The sequence below is a fragment of the Psittacula echo genome (genome assembly GCF_963264785.1).
Source record: "Psittacula echo genome assembly, chromosome: 7".
NCBI lineage: Eukaryota > Metazoa > Chordata > Aves > Psittaciformes > Psittacidae > Psittacula > Psittacula echo.
This window is the reverse complement of record NC_137740.1, coordinates 6,158,320-6,180,838: the sequence shown is the minus strand read 5'-3', so window position 1 is coordinate 6,180,838 and position 22,519 is coordinate 6,158,320. Positions and strand designations below refer to the sequence as shown.

The 22,519-nt window shown below is 58.4% G+C and overlaps 3 protein-coding genes across 3 annotated transcripts; all 3 read left to right on the top strand.

Annotated features, from left to right (window-relative positions):
- Positions 1–4,436: 4,436 nt before the first annotated feature.
- Positions 4,437–7,615, top strand: TMEM61 (transmembrane protein 61; the record flags this gene model as incomplete). Its single annotated transcript, XM_080623269.1, has 2 exons — positions 4,437–4,786; positions 7,327–7,615. The coding sequence occupies 2 exons, from the start codon at positions 4,437–4,439 to the stop codon at positions 7,613–7,615; spliced, it is 639 nt and encodes a 212-aa protein (XP_080479395.1).
- Positions 7,616–10,073: 2,458 nt separating this feature from the next.
- On the top strand, positions 10,074–12,965 carry BSND (barttin CLCNK type accessory subunit beta; the record flags this gene model as incomplete). Its single annotated transcript, XM_080623160.1, has 4 exons — positions 10,074–10,250; positions 11,277–11,356; positions 11,755–11,982; positions 12,704–12,965. The coding sequence occupies 4 exons, from the start codon at positions 10,074–10,076 to the stop codon at positions 12,963–12,965; spliced, it is 747 nt and encodes a 248-aa protein (XP_080479286.1).
- Positions 12,966–16,894: 3,929 nt separating this feature from the next.
- Positions 16,895–21,275, top strand: PCSK9 (proprotein convertase subtilisin/kexin type 9; the record flags this gene model as incomplete). Its single annotated transcript, XM_080623026.1, has 12 exons — positions 16,895–17,056; positions 17,147–17,335; positions 17,427–17,550; positions 17,687–17,820; positions 18,322–18,463; positions 18,539–18,735; positions 18,885–19,068; positions 19,332–19,502; positions 19,785–19,933; positions 20,031–20,196; positions 20,420–20,601; positions 21,108–21,275. The coding sequence occupies 12 exons, from the start codon at positions 16,895–16,897 to the stop codon at positions 21,273–21,275; spliced, it is 1,968 nt and encodes a 655-aa protein (XP_080479152.1).
- Positions 21,276–22,519: the final 1,244 nt, after the last annotated feature.

The window sequence follows — 22,519 nt, the reverse complement described above, 5'->3', positions numbered from 1 at the left end:
CCTGAATCCACCCAGCCGGGGCACGTCCGTGCTCACAGACCCGCTCCCGGCGCTCGCACCGGGAAGCCGCCTCCCGCACAAGCCGCCGGCAGCCGCACGCTGCCTGCGGGGCGGGGAGGGAGCTGCCTTTGACTTCTTCTCCCTCTCTATTCACTACCTTTGTATTCCCCCAGGACCGGCAGCGGGACGGGACCGCGACCGCGCTCCGACGAGCCGGGAGCAACGCGGGGCCGCCGCCCCGACGGGACCGATGGGCGCATCCCGCCTCCCGCCCCGCACCGCCTCCGGCTCCGCCCGCCCCGCGGGCCGGGCTCCGCGGGAGCCGCCGCTCGGCCGGAGCGGGGCTGGCGGCGGCGGGTGAGTACGGCGGCGGGTCCGCGGGTGACCGGACACGGACACGGGCAGCCCCCGATGGCTTTGCCCGAGGGGAGGGAGGTGGCGGGGGCAGCGCAGCCCCGGGCCCGGGGGTGACACCGGATGATGGGCACGGCTCTAGAGGGGATGCGGGGTTCACATCGCCGCCGTCGGGGCGGGAGAGGCGGGGACTGGACCTGATGGAGCACGGGGTGGGGTGCATGTGCTTTGTCCTGCGAGGGGTCCCTTCCATCAGAACCTGCCTTTGGGAGGTGGTGGCACAGTGCGTCTCGGATGCTCCTCTGAAAGCATCGTTATTACTGTGGTCTGGATGGGTACCAATCCCCTGATTAATAATAGTAATATAGTAGTAGTAGTAGTAATAATAACAACAATAATACCACCAAATTTAGGTAGAGGCAGGAAGGAATCTCCTTAATGACACCCTCATGCTTCTCTGTGTCTCTCCCTGGTGTTCCTTTTGGCACACTTCATGTCTTCATCCACATGGCGTGCGGCAGGACAGGCTGTCAGCGCCGTGGAGGGACACGGGCTATGGAGGTGGGTTTTGTCTTGGTGGCACTGGGGGAGATTCAAAACTCTTTTCGTTTTCTCTTGTAGCTGGAGAAGAGTGTTTTTCTGAGTAATGCTTAGTAGACCCTATGAATCACCATCTGCATAACTTTATATGGGGGATGCTATTCTCAGCATCTTAGTAGAACTATGTAAACTATTAACATACGTAGTTGTTTGTACATGCAACACACAAGTCTATTTCCTTGGAAAGGCTATTCCAAAGCAGGTCAAAGGAGGAGACAGGAGAGAACAAAACGTTGGAGTGGCTCAGCAGGTAGAGATGGGTGTTTGGGAGCTGTCTTTGGAGGGGCAGCCCCTCCTCGGAAACCTCACTGGGATGCTGAGTGTCCCAGGAGTGGAGCCAGGGTCAGGCTCAGGGAGCAGAAACTCAGGTCCTGCCTTGGTCTCACATCTCGCTTCCTGCTCTTTTGCCCTGTTCTCCCAAAGGCTGTTGTGCTAAGGAAAAACGTGATGGCTCTTGGAAGGAGGCTCAGGAGAGCTGTGCCAGCCCTGGCAAGGGGCAATGTCACCCTGCACGGAGGAGCCACCTCTGCACACGCATGGTGGGAACAGGAGTAGGCTGGGGGAGCGTTCAGCGCTGCTCCCCGCGGCGCTGGGCTTGTCAAGAGAGAGGAGTTTATTCTCTGGAGCTGTCAATCCGTCACTCCCAGAGCTCCCCGCCTTCCCTCCACATCCGCCTCCCCCTCACTGCCACCGCTCCCAGATGTGCGCAGCGCCGGGGATGCAGAATTCCCTGTGCTCAGGCAGAAGCTCCCAAAGCTCGCCAGGAGAATCGCAGCATCTCCCAGAGCTCGCCAGGCTGACCCCAAAACATTCCAACTCTTGGTGCTGCTCCAGTCCACGCTTGCAGTTTGGGTTGACCTGTCGTTTCCATGCAGCTGGAGCGAGAGATGTGCCGTAGGGGTGTTTCAGATTGTGGGTTACTGGGCCTTGAGCAACCTGCTCTAGTGGAAGGTGTCCCTGCCCACGGCAGGGGGTTGGAACTGGATGAGCTTTAAGGTCCCTTCCAACCCAAATCAGTCTGGGATTCTGTGAACATTGGCTGAAAACGTGCCAGGAAGATGTGATGCTCTCAAAAGGAGTGGGATTCATGGGTCAGTTGAGTCCTTGCGCTCTCCTGAGCATCTACTGCTGCAAGGCAGTGTAAGCCCAGCTTGTCTGCTGCGTCCTGCTCACATCAGGAGGTGAGTTGGAGGATGCTGATCCCTGACAGCACCTAACAGCATCTCTGATAGTCTCTTCTCTGTCTCAGCTCAGCCAAGCCCCAGCCATTCAGGAGGGAGCATCTAAACGTGTTCCCTCCTCATGGGGGGAAGCTCTGCCTCCTCCCAGCCCAGGAACACCACCTCCTTCCCTGTGGGTCAGTGCGGATGCTGCTGGGGACCACTGGCTGGGCAGCAATTTGGGCTCATGACCACAGGACGAGAGGGTTCCGGAGGACTCAGAGGACACAGGGCTCCCAGTCTTGCAGCCTTCCTGCAGGTCTCCTAAATCCCACTTCTCATGGGATTCCTTCATTAAAGGTAGATTAGATCAGCTGGTGTGTCTTTCACTACAAAGTAATTTGTCCTTTCCATTTCGTGGGCCCATCTGATAAACAATAGCTTGACATAATGTAATCCCACATGCCCTTGATCACAGTGCATGTGTGCCGGGCTCTGCTCCCTGCCTGCTCCAGCTGGGTGCTTCCAGATCTCAAGGTGCAGCTTAAGTCCCTGCTGCAGGAGGTGAGCCCTGCCTGGAGGAATGGAAACCAAAGCCACCAGGTTATCCCCGTTTCACTGGCATGCAGGCAAAGTGATGAAGGCAGAGGAGGGGATGGAGCATGGATCCTCCAGCTTTTCATCCACCTTTGTGCTTGAGCCCCATCTCCATCCTGGCTGTGCCCTGGTGTGCAGGCTCTCCCCTGGCACTGCCACCGTGATAAGCCCTTACAGAGGAGTCATCCAGGACTGGATCTCAAAGGGGATGCTGGTGCTTAATTCCCACCTGGTCCAAAGCTTTTTGTCCATCAAGAAGTGGGAGCTGAACCCGCACCTTCTTGCTGGGCAGTGAGCAGGGCCAGAGGGGATGTGGTGGGTCCTCTTTTCTGTCTGGTTAGCTGGGAGCTGAGGATCCCCGAGCCCAGATGCTTGTTGTTTGCTGGAGAAGGCAAAGGGGAGCGAGAGCCCCACAGAGATCAGCTCCACCTCCCCACATTTCCCTGCTCCAGGGAAGCATGGTTGTGACACTGAACTGAGGAGTGCCAACCAGCAGGAACACGTGGCGCTGCCTCATCTCTTTGCTTGTCAAACCAACCCCAAACCACCCTGATAGGGATAATGAAGGTGGTGATGACACCTATGGGACCGATCGTACCAGGGAGCTCAGGTGTGTGCTGGAGCTGACCTGCAGGAGCGAGACTTCGTGTACGGAGGCAAACCTGGATGAAGACTGAGCAGCTTTGACAGCATCAGGGTGTTTATCCCACCTTCAGAATAAGCCTCCCTGCTTGTGGGGTGTCTCAAAGTGGGTTACTAAGAGCCTCATGGATCTTGGTGCTCTGCTGCCTCAGCCACCCCAACCAGCACAGCACAAACACCTCCTTCAGTGGTGTCATACCCTCTCCAAGGGTTTAGCTTGCATGCAGCACACTCCTGACTTTTAAGGGAGATACGGATGGATTCCTGCTCCCATCCTTGCCCTGAGCGTGGCTGGGCAGGGAGTGCAGCTATAGCAGGCCCCATCAGTGATGGGAATGCTCACTGGGGTCCCTGCTCACTGGGTGTCTCAGGAGCCATCCCTAAGTGAGGTCCCTCTGCCTTGTCAGCATGTGAGGGGGTTTTTCCCTCCTGAAACAGCAGCTCTGTGGCTTTCAGAGATGTGCTTGGCTCTTTTCCCTGAGAAAGCCCCAAGTCCCCTGGGCTGTGGGCTTTGGAGCAGGGATGCCAGACACCTCCTGTCACCGCAGCACTGATTTACCTCCAGTTTCAGAGGAGAAGCCATGTGCATGGATAATGCGGGAGTGATCACATCTGAAATTTATGTCCCTCTCCTTAACCTCTTCCATAAGCCTTGCTTCGATCAGAAACCCTGCTGGCGTTCCTCCAAGCTCCGGAGGAAGTCTGGAATGGAACCCAAAGGCAAGAGCTATGCAGGTCCCTGGAGCTGCCTCCATAGCTCCCCTGGCTGGGGCTTCCATCCTGCCTCTGTGGAGCATTGCCTTGTTATTGAAAATGAGGATGTTGGGAAGTTTATGCATCCAAACTGGCATCCGACTTCGCTCTGCACAAGGGCTTCCCACTGAGATGTGGAAATGCCTTTTCTGATGGCCAGTAAATAGCTGAAGTGTCTGCAACCTGCAGAGAGGTCCTAACTCAGCCCTTTTCTCCTCTAGCAGGTCTTCCATGACCTTATCCTGCTCAACCCCTTTCCTGTCTTGCAGGACGTGGGCTCTCTCATGCCTTGCCTCACTCTTCCCCCCTGCTAAAACCTGCTTCCCAAGGATGGCAGCCGCCTCATTCCGCTATGGCATGACCATCACCGGGGCCGTGCTGCTGGTGACGGGGACGCTGTGCTTTGCCTGGTGGAGCGATGGGGAGGTGGGATCATCAGCCAGCGCCGGCGCTCACCTCCTGCCTCCCCGGGAGGCCGAGGCCGTTCCCAGCTCCTCCTCCAGCGCCCTGCTCCGCTCCATCAGCTTCTTCTGCTGCGGCATCGGTGGCATCCTGCTCCTCTTCGGGCTCCTCTGGTCCGTGAAAGCCAACGCCAGGGTGGTGTCCCGGCGATACCAGTACCATTTCCCCAGGGACCTGCAGTACTTCACCGCGGAGCCTCCGGAGAAGTGGAACTGCAGGTGGGTGCCTGCATAGTGGTGGTGGTGGGAAGAAGGCGAGGGTGGGTTTGACCCAGCACTGCCATGTACCAAAGCCTGCTCACGAGCTCAGATGAGCAGTAATGCCACTGTGCTGCTGGTTGTGACTCAGACCCCATTCTGGGCTCTCCTCCTGCTCCATGAGCAGATGCTCTTGGGGTGATGGTTTTAAACTGAAAGAGGGGAGATTTAGGCTGGACAGTCTTTACAACGAGGGTGGTGAAGCGCTGGCACCGGTTGCCCAGAGAGGTGGTGGATGCACCATCCCTGGCAGTGTTCAAGGCCAGGCTGGATGCAGTTCTTCATCCAGTTAGAGATGTCCCTGCTCTTTGCAGAGAGTTGGAACAGATGAGCTTTGAAGGTCCCTTCCAACCCTAACTATTCTATGATTCTATGATCCTCCCCTCCCCGCAGGCACTCTCCATGCCCACACTGGCTGCTCCCACATCCAGCTCAGCTGCAGATGGCTCTCCTTGCCCTGCAGGGCCATCACCAGCCGAGGCAGCATCTCCTTAGCAGAGCCACCAAGCAGAAAACTACATTGGTTTTCTGGCAGAAGGTCTGGATTTGAGGGTGTGCGGGGGTTATCCAGACCTCCAGCTTTGAAACCTTCCCCAGTGCCACAGTTCTGCAGTGCTCTGTGAGGATGAGGGGGTTTATGGCACCTTTAATGGAGCAAAGCCTATGTTAAAAGGGAGTTAAAAGGGAAAAAAGCAGGACAATAATCCTTGGATTGGCATTAAACTGGGAGCACAGGCAAAGAGTCCTTCTACAAAGCCTCTTTTGGGGTGTGGAAAGACCCCTCAGTGCTTGTTGTGTCCCCAGACTCCCCCTACGTGAGCCTGGGCTTTATTCCCACTTCTCCATGTAAAAGCTTTCTGATCGGAAGGGTTTCTTTTCCAGAGCCTGCTGTGGAAGCGGAGCCAGCCGGCCCTTCCCAGTGCTGCCCTATGGGGTCACAGCAGAGATCTTGGCTCCGGCATGAATCGGGCTCTGGGGACAAGCAGCACGAAAAGAAACTCTTAAGAACATAAATCCATAAGAATTCATTGGGAGCGGGAAGCACGTTCCTGGTTCTCCAGGGGTTTCAGTGCCCATCAGAGCATCCGGGGGTGAGAGCCTGAGCCGGGCTGATGGTCTGGGGAGGTTTCCTCCTCCCATGGCAGGCTTTGCTGTGCCTCCCATGAGGATTGTCCCCTTCCCAGAGCTCCCATGCTAATGGGAAGGCAGCTTCCTGGCACTGCTGGTGCTGCTGCAGCTCCTCCAGCCCCAGCTGTGCTGGCATTCACTCAGCAAAGCATCCTGTGCTGGGAGAAACCCTTCTCATTGCCAAGGCAGCATTCCTCTGTGAGCTGAGTCTGTCTGGCAAAGGCCACTGTGCGGATGCTTGGAGTGGTAGGTGTGGGATATGCGACTGCCAGTTTGGGATGGAGGCATCCCAGTGGAGCATCACAGCTTTCCCTTTGGACCAGCTGTGCCTCTCCAATACCCACAGCCTCCCTGAGCACACAGCACTGGGTTTCTATGTGTGAAAGCAAGAGGATGCTGGGTTGCTTTCAGAGCCTCCCTGTCTTTGGGGCTGCACCCAGGGTGCTGAGCAGGACCTGGTGCAGGGCAAAGGTTGATGGAGGTTTTCCCTGTACACAAGCTGTGTTTGCTCAGCAAAGCACTGCTGAATTGGCTCCAGGCTATGCATGGAGGGCTCTGGTGAGTGGGACTATATTGAATTGGGATGCCTGGTGCCAAAGTGCTCCTTTGGCAGCCTCTGTGCTTTGGGGGTGGCTCTGGGGTTGGCTCTGGGGTTAGGCAGGTGATGAGGATGCTCTCTTGCCCAGTGCAGTGCACAATGGAGGGGCAGATGTCTCAAAAGCCTTCACCTCTGCTGCTTTGTGAACATTACACCTGCAGCTGTAGCCCTTAATGCTGGAGGAAGCAGCTCTTCAAGGCTGTCTTGCCAGGCTGCCCTTCCTCGTGTTGGGTCAGGGGTTACAAACACAGTGGGAACTGGGTGACGCTGCCTTGTCACAAGGTCTGATGGACGGCCCCTTCCTCCTGTGTGTTTCCCTACCCTTCTGGTACTGGGAAGTGGCTGACATGGGCTTGCCTTGACCCTGGCCATGCAAAACCTGCCCATGTGCCATCCCCAAAACACGTGTCTACCATGCTCAGGGATGCTTCAGCTGATGGGGGGATGATGGTTGAGAGGCTCCAGTTTATGGGACACAGGGATGCTCTGATTGATAGTGCTCTGGGATACTCCAGTTAATGAGCACCAGGATGCTCCAGCTGATGGGACATGGGGATGTTCTTGTTGACAGGGCTCTGAATTACTCCAGTTTATGGGTGCTGGGCTGCTCCAGTTGACAGGTGCCAAGGAACTCCAGCTGATGGGGCACTGGGCTGTCTCTGCTTGATGGGGTACAAGGATGCTCTGGTTGACAAGAACTGGGATGCTCCAGTTGATGGGTGCTGGGATGCACCAATTGACGCGGTGCACTGCTGTGTTTTGTCTTCCCTTGCAGCTCCTGGGACGCCAGCGCCATCCCCACCTATGAGGAGGCTCTGACCTGCAGACCTGCTCACGACACCGCAGCCTACATCCACCCGCCGGGGAGGAAGGAGGAGGAGCTCACTCCGCCCCTGTACCACTACCTGGAGGAGGACGAGGGCTGGCAGTGCGGCCGCCGCCGCAGCTCCTCCGACAGCGCCTTGTTCCGCCCCAGCCCGTCCTGGCTGGAGACCCAGGACCCGGGGGAGCCGCAGGCGACGCCTCCCCCCAGCTATGAAAACATCAGCGTCCGGGGGGTCTGAGCTGGCGGCTCTAAACCCAGCCCCTTCCTTTGCTTGTGGGTGAGGAGGGGAAAGGGTCTGCGGCTTCCCGGGATTGCGGGTCCCTTGGGAATGCGTTCGGAGCGGGGGGGGGGGTCACGGGCGTGTTTGAAAGCCTCGGTGTTTGTAATAAAACCACTGCTTGTTGCACATGCTTTGCACCCCCTGCTCTGAGCCTCCCTGGGGCTGCCCGCCCGGAGCAAGAGCAAGACCTGCAGTAAAACACAAGGAATCTGGCAGAGAAAAAGCAGCTCCGTGCTGCCCCGTTTGCTCCTGCGCCTTTGCAATGCCCCTTCCAGCCATATCCATCCCTTCCACCTCGCTTTCCCTGCACGCTGACTTCCCATGCATCGCTTCATTTGGTTTGGAGATGTTCAGTGGCTTGTGTGCATGTTCAGAGCATCCAAGCGCACTTGGTGTTTCAGGCAGCACCCCATGAAGACACCCTGAGTACAGGGCACAGCCCCCTCCGTGCTCACCATGGACGGGTGTGTAGCATTCATAGGATCATAGAATAGTTAGGGTTGGAAAGGGCCTTGAGATCATCCAGTTCCAACCCCCCTGCCATGGGCAGGGACACCTCACACTAAACCATGTCACCCAAGGCCTCATCCAACCTGGCCTTGAACACCGCCAGGGATGGAGCATTCACAACCTCCCTGGGCAACCCATTCCAGTGCCTCACCACCCTCTCAGTAAAGAATTTCTTCCTTAGATCCAATCTAAACTTCCCCTGTTTCAGTTTGAACCCGTTACCCCTTGTCCTGTCACTACAGTCCCTGATGAAGAGTCCATCCCCAGCATCCTTGTAGGCCCCCTTCAGATACTGGAAGGCTGCTCTGAGGTCTCCACGCAGCCTTCTCTTCTCCAGGATGAACAGCCCCAACTTTCTCAGCCTATCTTCATACAGGAGGTGCTCCATTCCCCTGATCATCCTCGTGGCCTCCTCTGGACTTGTTCCAACAGTTCCATGTCCCTTTTATGTTGAGGACACCAGAACTGCACACAGTGCTCCAAGTGAGGTCTCACGAGAGCAGAGTAGAGGGGCAGGATCACCTCCTTCGACCTGCTGGTCACGCTCCTTTTAATGCAGCCCAGGATACGGTTGCTTTCTGGGCTGCGAGCGCACACTGAAGCCGGCTCATGTTCATTTTCTCATCGACCAACACCCCCAAGTCCTTCTCTGCAGGGCTGCTCTGAATCTCTTCTCTGCCCAACCTGTAGCTGTGCCTGGGATTGCTCCGACATTGCTCAGAGGAAACGTTGTTTCTCCTCATTTTGGTGATTAAAATACAAATAACTGGGATAGGACAGGGGCAATGGGCTCAGAGTTAAATGGGAGATTGAGATGAGCTCTTAGGCAGAAGCTCTTCCCTGTGAGGGTGCTGAGGCGCTGGCACAGGGTGCCCAGAGAAGCTGTGGCTGCCCCATCCCTGGCAGTGTTCAAGGCCAGGTTGGACACAGGGGCTTGGAGCAAGCTGCTCTAGTGGAAGGTGTCCCTGCCCGTGGCAGGGGTTGGAACTGGATGAGCTCTAAGGTCCCTTCCAACCCAAACCAGTCTGGGATTCTATGAATGAACAACTGCACCAGGGGCTGCTGCTGGTTGCTCCATCCCACCAGAGTAACGAGCTGCCACAGCCAACATAAAACTTTCTTTATGATACAATAGATTGCTTTTCACAAGCCAGGTACATGTGCTCCCATGTGGGCAGCAAGCAAAGGATCAAAATGAAGGGGAATTAAAGCCACCACCGCTGTCGGGTGTTGGATGTGTGGTGTGAAGGGGACACCCTTTAACGCCCCAGCTCCATCTTAAGCAAACACAGGGCATGCGGACCCTCTGCTCTCACAGAACAGGTGGGCCAAACCCATTCCATCCTTCCCTGGCTTTAGCCTCCCCTTCACAGCCCCACTGCTGGCTCCCCAGCACCTGGTCCCAACCCACCAGCCTCCACACAGACCCCGGAGCACTCCCTGCTTCCCTGCTGCAGCCCCGCCGCCCTGGAGTACGTGCTGCATCCCTTTATTTGGGGCCCTGCCAGCTCCCATTACTTGGGACTCTGCCAGCTCTGATTTATGCCCGAGCCCAGCTCCAGCCCCCAGAGCTGGGAAACTCCCATTGGGCTCAGCCACCCTCCATGCCCCCCTCTCCCTCCCCATCCCTTCCCGAGGCGCAGGGTCCATCCACGTGTGCCCGCAGGGAAGGTTACCCGGACACGTGCCGGGCGGCTCCACTGGAGTGTGAACGGCGGCTCCGTGTTTGCATTCATTACAAACCCGTTAAGAACTGGCTGGCTCAGCCCTGGGCAGGACCCGGCTCAGCCCGCAGCCGATCCACAGCCTCCGGAGCAGGAAACCTCTCCTTGCCTTCCCCCCGGAGGTGTGCTCAGCACCCGCAGCTGAACGGGCTTCCCGGCATCTCTCCTCGCCTGCTTCGCCCATGGCCGAGGAGAAGACCTTTCGCTACGGGTTCATCATCCTGGGGTTCTTCCTGGTCATGACGGGGATGTTCATCATGAGCATAGAGAAGCCCCAGATCTACATCACCTTCTGCGCCCTGGGCGTGCTGCTCGTGGCTGTGGGCATCATCTGGAGCATGTGCCAGTGCTACCCGAAGGTAGGGTCCATCCTGTCTCCGTGCGCATCGGGGGCTCGAGGGCTCAGCTGGGTTTGAGGTTTGGGTTTGTAGCCTTGGGCTGTGCTTTGGTTTTTCCATCCATTGGCTGGGATAGAGGCGGATCCCAGGGGAAATCCGAGTGATCCAGAAAGGAAAGTGTTGGTATTGGAGGCTTGTGCACCTCCCTCCTGATGCCTGCAGGATGCGGCCCCGCTCCCTCACCCCCTGTACCCCTGCACCTCCCCAGGCCTGCGGCTTCAATACCAAGCAGGCAGTAGCAAACAAGCCCAAGGAAATCATCTCATGTTCATCTCTCCCATGCAACCCCCAAAATGCTGCTCCCCCCATGGGGATCAGGGCCTTGGTGGGCTCCCAGAGAAGGGTCAATGGTGGCCATTGAGGGTCCCGTCCCCCTAGCACAGCCCTCACCTGCAGGTCTCCTTGGCAGAGGGCACAGCAGGGCAGCCAAGCATCCCTGCCCTGGGACATGGGGCTGGCAGGAAAGGCTTTTCCAAGGAGAGGCTGTGGCACTCACCTGGGAGCTGCTGGGTGGCCCATGGCTGTACCCCAAAGTGTGGGGTGGCACAGGGGACCCCAGGACCAGATGGGACCCCTGAGACTGGCTGGGTCCCCATGGACCAGGGTGAAGCTGACCCCAGCTCCCCCCAAAGCCAAGCTCAGCCCCAGTGAGGAGGGAGATGTGGCTTTGTCACCGTGCTCAGGGCTCAAGGACAGGGCACCCTTGATGCTGTGCCCTATGTGCCCCAGGACCCCCCTTGGCTCAGGGACACGCATGACCCCGCTGGGGACAAGGTGCTGAGAGCGGGGCCGTGCTGGGTTCATTCAGTCCTCGTTGATTTCCTGCAAAAAACCCATTTCCAAGCAGGTGTGCTGGGAAAAGAGCAAATTCCAGCAGAAGGGACACTGTCCTCAAGGAACATGGTCCCTTTCAGTGCTAACAAGGGCCGAGGGTCCCCCTGATGCCTACCGCAGCCCCCTGGGCAATGCATTTCTTTCCCCCCCCAGATAACATTCATCCCTGTGGACCTCGAGGCTGAGCGGTTCCTGGAGCACAAACCCATTGTGCTGCTGGACAAGGACACCTGGTAGGTCCCAGCACCCTGCCCCGGGTTTCCTTTTGGCGGGGGTTTCCATCGGTACACCCCGCTACCTGTGCGCCCTCGGGGACAAGGGCAGTGTCCGAGCTCACTGGCACTGGGGACAACTACACCTATTGCAGCAAAGGATGACAAGCAGGGGCCTGGGTGGGGGAGGCAAGGGATGGATGAACCCCCCAGGCCTGGAGCCTGAGTGATGCTGAGGGGTTCAAAGCATCCGGATGTGTTCTCGTTGGTACCACCTGCAAGGACTCACTGGCTCTGCTGCTGTGATGTGGCCTCGGTGGCCCCTAAAGCACTTGATGGTGTCCTGTGCACATGTCCCTGAGCATCTCCATAGGGGTCCATGTCCTGCTCATCACCCCCTGTCCCTCCTTCACCCGCAGCTTGCTCGCACCCTGCGCCAAGCAAGAGGCCAGCAGCGCCTATGAGAAAAGCCTGCCCTCCTATGAGCAGGTCCAGAGGCAGGGGGTGGGCTCGGTCCTGCTCCCCCCTGCCCAGCACACAGCCCACGCCTGCTCCCAGCCAGCCCTGCAGGCCAGAGCAGAGGTGCACCGGGAGCTGGGGGGCACTGGGGACCCCCCCAAAGAGCTGGAAGCGGCATGCAGCAGCTGGTATGTGATGCTCATGGGATCGGGATGCAGAGGTGGGATTGTGAGGTGAAACTGGGGGGGTTGGACCTCTGGTAAGGAGGGAGGGAGAGGAGGAAGAGGGGTCTTTGCTGCTTGCACAGCAGTGATCCCCTTGGAATTCCAGCCCTGCCTGGATGGTGCCTCAGCCCATGGGGAGCCTCAGCACCAAGTGATTTACTGGGAGGAAATCTGGGTTGTATTTGGTTGTAGATTGCATTTTGCTTTTATTTCAATTTATAAATATAAATCACAAGCAATGCCCCTCACTGGAATAAATCCCAAGTTCCTGATCAGACATAGACAGAAATGAGATGCTCACTACATGTCCTTCAGATCAGATGTCACATATGATGCCCATGCATTGGGGTAGGAAGTCCCAAAAGTGCTTCGCAGGCGATGGGGGCCACCATTCAGCATTGGGATCTAAGACTTGGGCACCTCCTCTACCAAAGCGCAGCTACAGCTGGGATGGGAGGCTCTGCTTTCTCCCTGGCACAGCACACGAGGGGAATCACTGCTTCATCCCATGGGGAGAGGGAGGAACCTGCAGGCAGGTTGTCCCCATAAAGGCAGGCACTGGGGGCTGACATAGGGCCCCAGCCACCCATTAAGGGGACTGGTGATGCTAGGACCATGCTGCTGGTCCAGCAGCCCCTGTCTTCAGATGTGTTTAATGCAACCCCTCATCCCCCTGCTCCCGCAGCCCGGCCCGGCCGGCGCTGGGGGCTGCGCCGCTGGCATCCCTCCTGGAGGACATGGACACGCCATCGCTGGAGGGCTCCGTGCCCAGCAGCCCCGTGCCACGGGGCCGGACCCCACCATCCGCCCGCTCCGGCTGCACCCCAGCAGGGGGACAGCACCCCCATAAAGGCACCGCAGAAGAGGATGACCTCTATTATGGGCTCCAGGAGGGGCCGGATGCTCTGCTCAAGGACAACGACTGCCTTTTTGAGCCTGAAAACTGATTTCCTGGAGGGAACGGATGCTTGGCATGGACTCAGCTCATGGAGAGGACGCAAATGTCACAGCCTGGAAGAAATGGGCTTGGGTTGCCCCCCAGAAGAGCAGTACCTGCAGTGTGGAGGAGCCCACAGAAGTCTTGTGCCCACCTGGCCGCTTGGGAGGATGCCACCCTTCAGAGCCTAAGGGGAGCATGACCACATCCTTACTGGAACCCATTGGGTGGACATGGGGCAGGATCTAGGCTAAATAATGTGCTTGGGAAGGGAAAGGATCAGCTTTGCTGTTTGAAACAGGATCTGTGTGCAGGTGGGTAAAGGTGTGCTCACCCCAGGCAGGCTTTATGAGGCAGAGATGTCCTAAAAGACCTTTTCCCACCCATTAAAGCCTCCTGGAATTAAAATGAGATCCTGAGACCCCTGCAGCAGCAGCCTTCATGCTGGGAGAGCGTGATGGGGGGGGCAGCCTGTTGGCAGCACGCAGTCGGCAGTGAGAGCTGTGACCTCTGCCTGCCCTTCTGCTGCTTGGGGCCGTGGGGACCTGCCTGGCTGAGCCTCTGCAGAGCGGCTGCGCTCGGATCAAAGCATCAGCGGATCCAACAGTGCAGGGATGCTGAGTCCCTCGCCCTGTTCTGGGAGAGCTGGGGTGAATGCTGCAGCCCCAGGAGGTTTGGGAGCACATATCTGATGGTAGAGCAGTGCTTCAGTGCCTCAAATCCTGTGTTCAGTTCTGGGCTCCTCATTATAAGAGAGACATTGAGTGGATCCAGAGAAGGGCAATGGAGCTGGGGCAGGGCCTGGAGCACAGTGTGATGAGGAACAGATGACGGACCTGGGGGGTTCAGTCTGGAGAAGAGAAGGCTCAGAGAGACCTTATTGCTCCCTACAACTGCCTGACAGGAGGATGGAGCCAGGAGGGGCTGGGCTCTGCTCCCAAGGAACAAGGGATGGGACAAGAGGAAACGGCCTCAAGCTGCATCAGGGGAGGTTTAGATGGAGATGAGGAACAATTCCTTCCCCAAAGGGTGCCCAGGGCACTGCTGCAGTCACCGTCCCTGGCAGTGTTCACACACCGTGGAGATGAGGCCTCAGTGCCATGGGTCAGTGGTGGCCTTGGCAGTGCTGGGGTAATGGTTGGACTGGATGAGCTTAAAGGGCTTCTCCAACCCTGCTGATTCCATGATTCAGCAAATTTATGTGGGTTGATGAGCCCAAAGGCAGGGACAAAGCTGTCCCCTGGCACCTGATGGGGATGGAGGATGGGAGCTGTGGAAACAACACCTCGCTCCTTCCTGGTGCTCCTGCAGCTCTCCTCCACGTCACTGCAGTGCCAAGGGGAAAAGGACAGGCAGCACCCCACACTCTCAGGTGTTTATGGGCAACAGGAGGGTGGGGAGCGGAGGTGTTTGCTAAACATTGCCGGCTGGATTGGGAGCAGCTGCCCAAGAGGAAGCATTGCCCAATTGTTTACACTTGCTTATTCCTAACTGTCCTTCCCAGCATGGGGGGAGCATGACGGCGGCAGGGAGGTTATTGGGATGGGGTCACGTCTCACGGAGGTCTGGAGGGTGCCTGGGGCAGGATGCTGCTCTGGCTCATGTTGAGGGTGAAAGTCATGTATAGAGCTTCTGCTCATCTCCTATCCTGGGACTGTACCACTTACGGCCAAAGAAACTTCATTTTCCAAGGCTTTTAATTGGGGAGGAGCAGGGGAGAGGGCTGGGATGGGGACCGGAGCGTCTCCAACCCCCTGAATCCCCCTGGATTTGGGTCCCCGCATCCCCCGTGAAGCATCCCTACCGTGCCTACGGCTGGGATGACCCCAGTGCAGAGGTTGCCGGAGCCAAAGTGTTCAGCTCGGATGGAGGTTAAACATTGTGAGAGGCGGGACATTCCTGCATGGCATTAGAGCTCCGAGAAGCGCAGGGCCCCGCCGCCCGCCTGCTGCAGCCCCATGCGGGTCACGGTCACGACATGGGCAGGAACGGGCCACGCAACCCCCAGGATCGCCGCTGTCGCGGGGACCTCACTGGGGGACGGGACGGGAAGGGGATGGGGAGGGGACAGGGACAGGATGGGGACGGGACGGGAAAGGAAAGGAGTTCCGCTGCTGCTGCTGCTGAGCGCTGCTGTCGCTGTTGATGCTGCTCATCCGAGACCAGCGAGTCGCCACCGCAGCGCACCAGTGGTGTAGTGGTATCATGCAAGATTCCCATTCTTGCGACTCGGGTTCGATTCCCGGCTGGTGCAAAACTGCGCGAGTCACCTCTTTGAGCAGTATCTAAGTAATCAAATTGGGCTGAACAGTCCCAAACATGTGCAAGCGCTGTGCTTTTTGCCTCGAGGTCTGTCCCCATCCCAAGCAGGGGATGCGCCCACCCTGCCCTCTGCAAGGACCCCTCTGATGTTCTCCCCGTGGGGGAGGGCAGGAGGGGATTTAGAGGCCTTTTTGCCTTTGTTGGGATCTCCTCCGTTGCCTTTTCTGCTCTCTTCTTCCTCCCTCTTCAACAACACAGGCACAGCCGGAGGGTACCGCTGCTCTCTGCAGCAGCAGGAATTGCTTCGAGTAGCGACCCTGTGTGCCAGGATGGCAATCAATCAGATCTCTTCTCTACAGGGGGCAAGTTTGGGGATATTTCTGAATATATTTTCATTAAAAATGTAATAGTTCTGCCGATATCCACTCCTTCCAGAGGGCTGCGGGGCTGGACATCCCTCACAGCCCCTGCACAGGCATTGAGGCTGGGTATTCATGCCAAGACCTCCCCAGGTTGCTCAGCATGTGAGGGTATGTGCAGGGCTGGGGGGGGCTTTGCCACCTTCACCCACCTCCTGGGCTCTCTCCATCCATCCCTTGGAAACTGCTTGATCCCTGTGCAAAAAGAAAGAGAGCAACTCTGGAGGGAGCAGGAGACTGTCCCCCTCGAAATGGGGCTCCCCAGTGTGCAGCTGCCCTGAAGGTGTCATCGAACCAGAGAATGGGTTGGGTTGGAAGGGACCTTAAAGCTCATCCAGTTCCAACCCCTGCCACGGGCAGGGACACCTTCCACTAGAGCAGATTGCTCCAAGCCCCTGTGTCCAACCTGGCCTTGAACACTGCCAGGGATGGGGCAGCCACAGCTTCTCTGGGCACCCTGTGCCAGCGCCTCGGCACCCTCACAGGGAAGTGCTTCTGCCTTATATCTAACCGAATTCTGTCCTCTATCAGTTTAAAGCCATACACATCCATACAAAACATATACATCCATATAAACCATACACATCATTATAAAACGTATGCATCCATGTAAAGCATATACATCCATGTAAAACATTTACATTTATATACATCCGTATAAAACACGTACATCCATACAAAGCTTATACATCCATAAAACCCACATAACCTTTGAGGAGCTTATAAATAGCTAATAAACCCCACTAAATCCCCATTTCCCTCGAAAGCAGGGAGGGGGAAGGGCTTTGCTGAAGGTCACCAGGGATATCGGAGCCCCATGAGAGCCCGGCACTGCGGGAGGGCAGAGGTGGAAAGCAGTGCTGAAGAGCCATGGAAAAGCACCAACCTCACCCTCAGTGCTTGCTCTGCGCGACGAGTGTGTAAAAAATGCCCAAACGGGATTAGAGGCTTCCATGGAAATTTACCCCTGAAGTAACCCAGCGAGAGGCACATAAAAGCCTTCTGAAAATAGTCCCTGGGTGCCTGCGCTGAGCTCCCTTCGGGGCACTGCGGCCCCGGGGGACCCCTCACCCCCGGGTGAAGAGCCCCCCCTTCCCGTTAATGGTTAACCCGCCCGGGTGGGCCGATGGGGCCGGCGGCTGTGGCGTGATCCCCGCCCCGCCGCGCCGAGCCGAGCCGAGCCGCGCTGGGCAAAGCGGCGGCCGCGCTGGGACCGCGGGGCTCCGCGGCTCTGCGGGCGTCGGGCCGGGCTGCGGGCATGGCCCCGAGGGCGCTGGCGCTGCTGCTGGCGCTGCTGCTGGCGCGGACGGCGGCGGAGCTGGCGGAGGAGCTGGTGCGGGCGCTGGGGGAGGCCGAGGAGGAGGCAGCGGCCGTCGGGGCCGCCCCGCCGGGACCCGCCGCTTTCCACCGCGCCGCTAAGGTGAAGCGACAGCGGCGGGAAAGGGGAGGGAGGGGGGAAGCGGCTGCGCGCGTGTGTGTGAGCCCAAACCGAAGCGCGGTGTCCCCGCAGGCGGCGTGGCGGCTGCCCGGGCGGTACGTGGTGGTGCTGCGGGCCGGCAGCGGAGGGGCCGAGGTGCGGGACGCTGCGCGGAGGCTGCAGGCGCGGGCGGCTCGGCGAGGGTACCTGAGCGAGCTGCTGCACGTCTTCCACCTCCTGCCCGCCTTCCTGGTGAAGATGAGCAGCGATGTGCTGGACATGGTGCGTGGGGCGGCGGGGCGGGTGGAAGCTCCAGTATAGGGGGGGTATAGGAGTGTGGTCACCACGCCGGGCGCTGGGTCTCCTCCCGCAGGCGCTGAAGCTGCCGCATGTGGAGTACGTCGAGGAGGATGCGTACGTCTTTGCACAGAGCATCCCCTGGAACCTGGGCAGGATCGTGCCACCGCAACCCGGCTCGAGTGCCTACAGCCCTCCCAGTAAGCATGGGGAGGAGAACCGTGGGGATATCCCCCTGCGGGTCCGGAGCTGTGTTTTGGGAGCATCCCAACTAGACTGGGCTGACCGTGGTGGTGGTTTCCTTCCTCTCCCCTCGCTGGGCTGTGCGCCTGGTAGATAAAGGTGACCTGGTGGAGATTTACCTGCTGGACACCAGTGTGCAGAGCAGCCACCGGGAGATCGAGGGCAGGGTGCTGGTGACTGACTTCGAGAATGTCCCCGAGGAGGATGGCACCCGCTTCCATAGGCAGGTGAGCACCGAGGTGCCACAGCCCAGCAAGAGCATTCCCCTGCACCCACTAAATCCTTGTCGGGCTTCCCAGGACAAGAGAGACACTTGGCTTGTGGCAAAATGCAGGACCAGGAGCTGTGGTCCTGGGGGATGCTGGGACCTCAGTTTGGAGCTGTGGCTGAGTCTGGGGAAAGCAGTTTTGGGGTGCATGGGTGCACGTCAGGGTGTCTTTGCAAGAGGGAACCGAGGTTCATCCCACACCTCGGGCCAGGGCCTGTGCCCTGCAGTGGATGCTAGTGCTGCGTTGCATGGCTTTATCACTGCTTGCATGAAGGAGCCCAGTGGGAGCCCAGCCCTGAGGAAGGCTCCCTGCGTCCCTGGCCATAAGGATTTATTCTACAGCAGGACTTAGCTGGTGCAAAGCACAAGGGGTGGGATGGGGCTGGGGAGGACGCTGCGGGGTTACAAACCTGCTTTGATGCAATGAGCGGAGGTGTTAAACCCTTGTGGCCTGCCCCAGGCCGGCAAGTGTGACAGCCACGGGACACACATGGCCGGGGTGCTGAGCGGGCGCGACGCCGGCGTGGCCACGGGCGCCAACATCCACAGCCTCCGTGTGCTGAACTGCCAGGGGAAGGGCACGGTCAGCGGGACCCTCATCGGTGAGTGACGGGTGCGCTCCCTCCTCCTCATCCCCATCCTGTGATGGGTCCCATCCCTCCTCTTGTCCCTCCCAGGCCTGGAGTTCATCAAGGCAGCGATGGAGGCTCAGCACTATGCACCGCTGGTGGTGGTGCTGCCCTTCGCCGGTGCCTACAGCCGCGTGCTCAATGCCGGCTGCCGGCGGATGGCGCGGATCGGGGTGGTGCTGATTGCGGCTGCCGGTAACTACAAGGATGATGCCTGCCTGTACTCACCAGCATCCGAGCCAGAGGTAGGGACTGTGGGGGTACCCGGGCTTGTCCACGTGGGCTGGGATTGGAAGGCACCTTAAAGCTCATCCAGCTCCAGCCCCTTGCCACGGGCAGGGACACCTTCCACTAGAGCAGGTTGCTCCAAGCCCCTCTGTCACTGCCCTGGCAGGTCATCACGGTCGGTGCCACCAACAGCGAGGACCAACCCGCCTCCATCGGCACCCTGGGCACCAACTTCGGCCGCTGCGTGGACCTGTTTGCACCGGGGGACGACATCATCGGTGCCTCCAGCGACTGCAGCACGTGCTTCACGGCGCAGAGTGGGACGTCACAGGCGGCTGCGCACGTGGCGGGTGAGCTGGGCTGCAGGGTGGCAGCAGGGCTGGCCCTCCACTTGCTGGTCCTGGGCACGTGTCCCTGCCTGTGCCAGAGACACCTTTGGGTGTTATAGTGCCTTGGGTTTGGCGGGATGGGTGCTGCAACCTGCACAGAGCTCCCACATCCCATGTGTGCGGGTAATGCGTGGCAGTGATTCCTTCTCCTGTCCCTCTTGAGTTGTGTTGCTCAGGGGTATTGTGGCCCCTTGTGCTCACTGTGACCCCCGGGCTCTCTGCAGGCATCGCTGCCATGCTGCTCAGCGCCGAGCCCCAGCTGAGCCTCGCCGAGCTCCGGCAGCGCCTCCTGCACTTCGCCACCAAGAACGTCATGGATGTGGCCTGGTTCCCTGAGGAGCAGCAGCTCCAGACGCCCAACAGCGTGGCTGGGCTGCCCACCCGTCTGGGTGCAGGTAAAGACCTCACTGCCTGCTGGGTGCTCGGCAGGAAAAGAAGCACGTGGGTGAAAGCAGGGTAATATGGTTTAATGCAAGGTGTCCCTGCCCATGGCAGGGGGCTGGAACTGGATGACCTTAAGGTCCTTTCCAACCCAAACCACTCTATGATTCTATGGCAGGGCACCTTCCTCGCTGAGCAGCTCCCTGCAGAGGGCAGGGGTAGACCTGGCAGCCCGGCTGGGTGCTGAGTGCTGCTAGGGGTGCCCCCCCTTCACTGCCCCCATGTTCCCATTGCAGATGAGCAGCTGTACTGCCGCTCGGTGTGGTCGGCGCGCTCGGGGCTCACCCGGCACGCCACGGCCGTGGCTCGCTGCACCGGCACCGAGGAGATGCTCAGCTGCTCCAGCTTCTCCCGCAGCGGCAGGAGGCTGGGCGAGCACATGGAGGTGAGCAGAGCGTGTGGCCCTGGGATGGCCACCGGTGTCAGAAGGGTGTCCTCAGGCCCCTGAGCACCCCGGTGATGCTGCGCTACCACTGCCATAGGAGAAGGACGGGCAGAAGCAGTGCGTGGCACACAATGCTTTCCGCGGCCAGGGTGTCTATGCCATCGCCCGGTGCTGCACATGGCCTAGGGACAAGTGCCAAATCAACGCCAGCTCCATGGTGGCTGAAGGGGCCGGCTGCTCCCCGAGGGACCAAGTGCTGACCGGTAACACAGACCGTCGAGCCTACAGCCTGATGGCCAAGGGAGTTCTTCCTGAGGAGCTTTGGGACCTGGGTGGCTCTGAGCGCCGGGATGACAGGGAAGGGGGATGTGTGCTGCATGCATGGAGGTAGAGAAGGCTCAGGGGTCAGTGGGAACATCCTTTAGTGATGCAGCACTGGGATGCTGCCACGGCCACCCGGTGCCGACAGCCCCTCTGGTCTCACAGGGTGCAGTTTCCACTCGCCCGTTGCAGCACTGGGTGACAGTGGCAGACCCGTTGCAGGGCTGGAGAGTGAGCCCAGTCACTGCACCAGCAGGATGGAGGTGACGGCGCATGCCTTGTGCTGCCCTGCTGCCAGCCTTGAGTGCCGAGTGAAGGAGCACACATCCCTGGATGCTGTGGAGAAGGTAGGGATAGAATCATGGAACCTTGGAATGGTTTGGGTTGGAAGGGACCTTAAAGCTCATCCAGTTCCAACCCCTACCACGGGCAGGGACACCTTCCACTAGAGCAGGTTGCTCCAAGCCCCTGTGTCCAACCTGGCCTTGAACACTGCCAGGGATGGGGCAGCCACAGCTTCTCTGGGCACCCTGTGCCAGCGCCTCAGCACCCTCACAGGGAAGAACTTCCTTATATCTAACCTGTACTTCCCCTGTTTAAGGGTGGTGCATGCTCCTCTCTAATGGTGTCCTCATCTCTGCTTGTCCTTCTGCTGCCCTAATGGGGGTTTGGGTTGGCTTTGGCATCTCATTGCGGCCACCCCAACCAGTGTCCCCAGTTGCTGACCTGTACTAGGACAACCCCAGCTGGGATTGCTCAGTGTGACACTGGCTACATCACCCTGAGGACCACGACGGACGGGCAGACCCTGCTCCCTTGCTGACCATGGAGACAACCTCTTCTCCCCCATTAGGTGACTGTGTCCTGTGATGCCGGCTGGACGCTGACGGGCTGCAACGCCCATTCCCAGAGCCCGGGCACCATGGGAGCCTACGCCGTGGATGATACCTGCGTGGCAGCCGGTGTCCCTGGCAGCAGCACCGCTGTGGTCATTGCCATTTGCTGCCGCAGCCGGCAGTAGGGATGGGCTGAGCTGGAGACACGTGCCCAGCAGGCCAGGGCTGGACCATCAGCGCCCAGCTCAGAGCCTTCCCAGGGCTGAGCTGCTGGCAACCTGCACGCTTGGGCTGCTGTGATGGTGGGGTACAAGCTCATCACCCTCCTGCATAGCAGGGCTGAAGCCCAGGGTGGCTTTGTAAGAGGTCTCCGAGCAGCCCCTTTGCAGCCCTGCTGCATCCCAGGAGTGATTCCAGCATCCTTCCCAGGTCACCCCGACTGTATGAGCCATCTCAAAGCTGTTTGCATTACCACCCAGCATGACAAACCCCTCTAGCTTTAACACAACCCCGTGGTGAGGATCGCTCCTTTCTTTCATCCTTAGTTGCTCATTACATGTCAGTCAATGCCACTTTGCACCTGGACAATCATAGTTTGGCTATTTTGAGGCAGTTTTGCAATTGCTTACCCATCTATCTAGGAGAATTGATTGCTTTTTAGTCAAGTGTAAGGGCTCTAGTTTAACCAGTCTGCTTGTTTGATTAGATTTTAATCTGCATTGCTACAATCAGCTCCTGCTTTGGTAGTGGGGTTTTTTGTTCTTAAGGCAATGATCTGTTGGTGTTCTGCTTTGCTTCCACGGTTTCCCTTTCAGGTCTTCCCGAGACACCCAGAAGCGGCTGTAATTCCTTTAAAAGACAAGCAAGAACAAAAAGCTCTCACAGTAGCGTGGTTTTTACGTTTGTACCTTCAATATTTATTTGGAATTTTATAAATAAACATTTTATAAACGTCTTTTTAAAATAAAATTCAGAGACCAGTGCGCAGTAGATCCGATCCGTTGTGTGGCTTCATGTACACCCCATGGGGAAGCAGCGTGCAAGGGGGAGATGACACCACCAGGCAGGGATGCTGCTCCCCCAAACGAGCCCTGATCCCTGCCTGGGGTATAAAGCGCCCCTGGGTGACCAATGGCCCCCCCGAGGTCAGTGCAGACAGCATGGGCAACCTCCTGTTGGCTCTAGGACTGGTGCAGAGCCCAGGGGCTGAGCCGTGTTGCCCCATGCGCATGCAAGAAGAGGAGTTTGTTTTTAAAACAGTGGGAAGAGCTTCCAGTTATGTAAACAAACCATGACCCAGCTTTCGGGAACGTGCCCTTGTGCTTCTTGTTGCTGTTGCTTAACGTTGGGCTTCACTCGACAAGCATCAAAGCCCCATGAAGAAGATAACGCACAGAAGCTCCGAGAGATGCACAGCAGCAGAGACAGG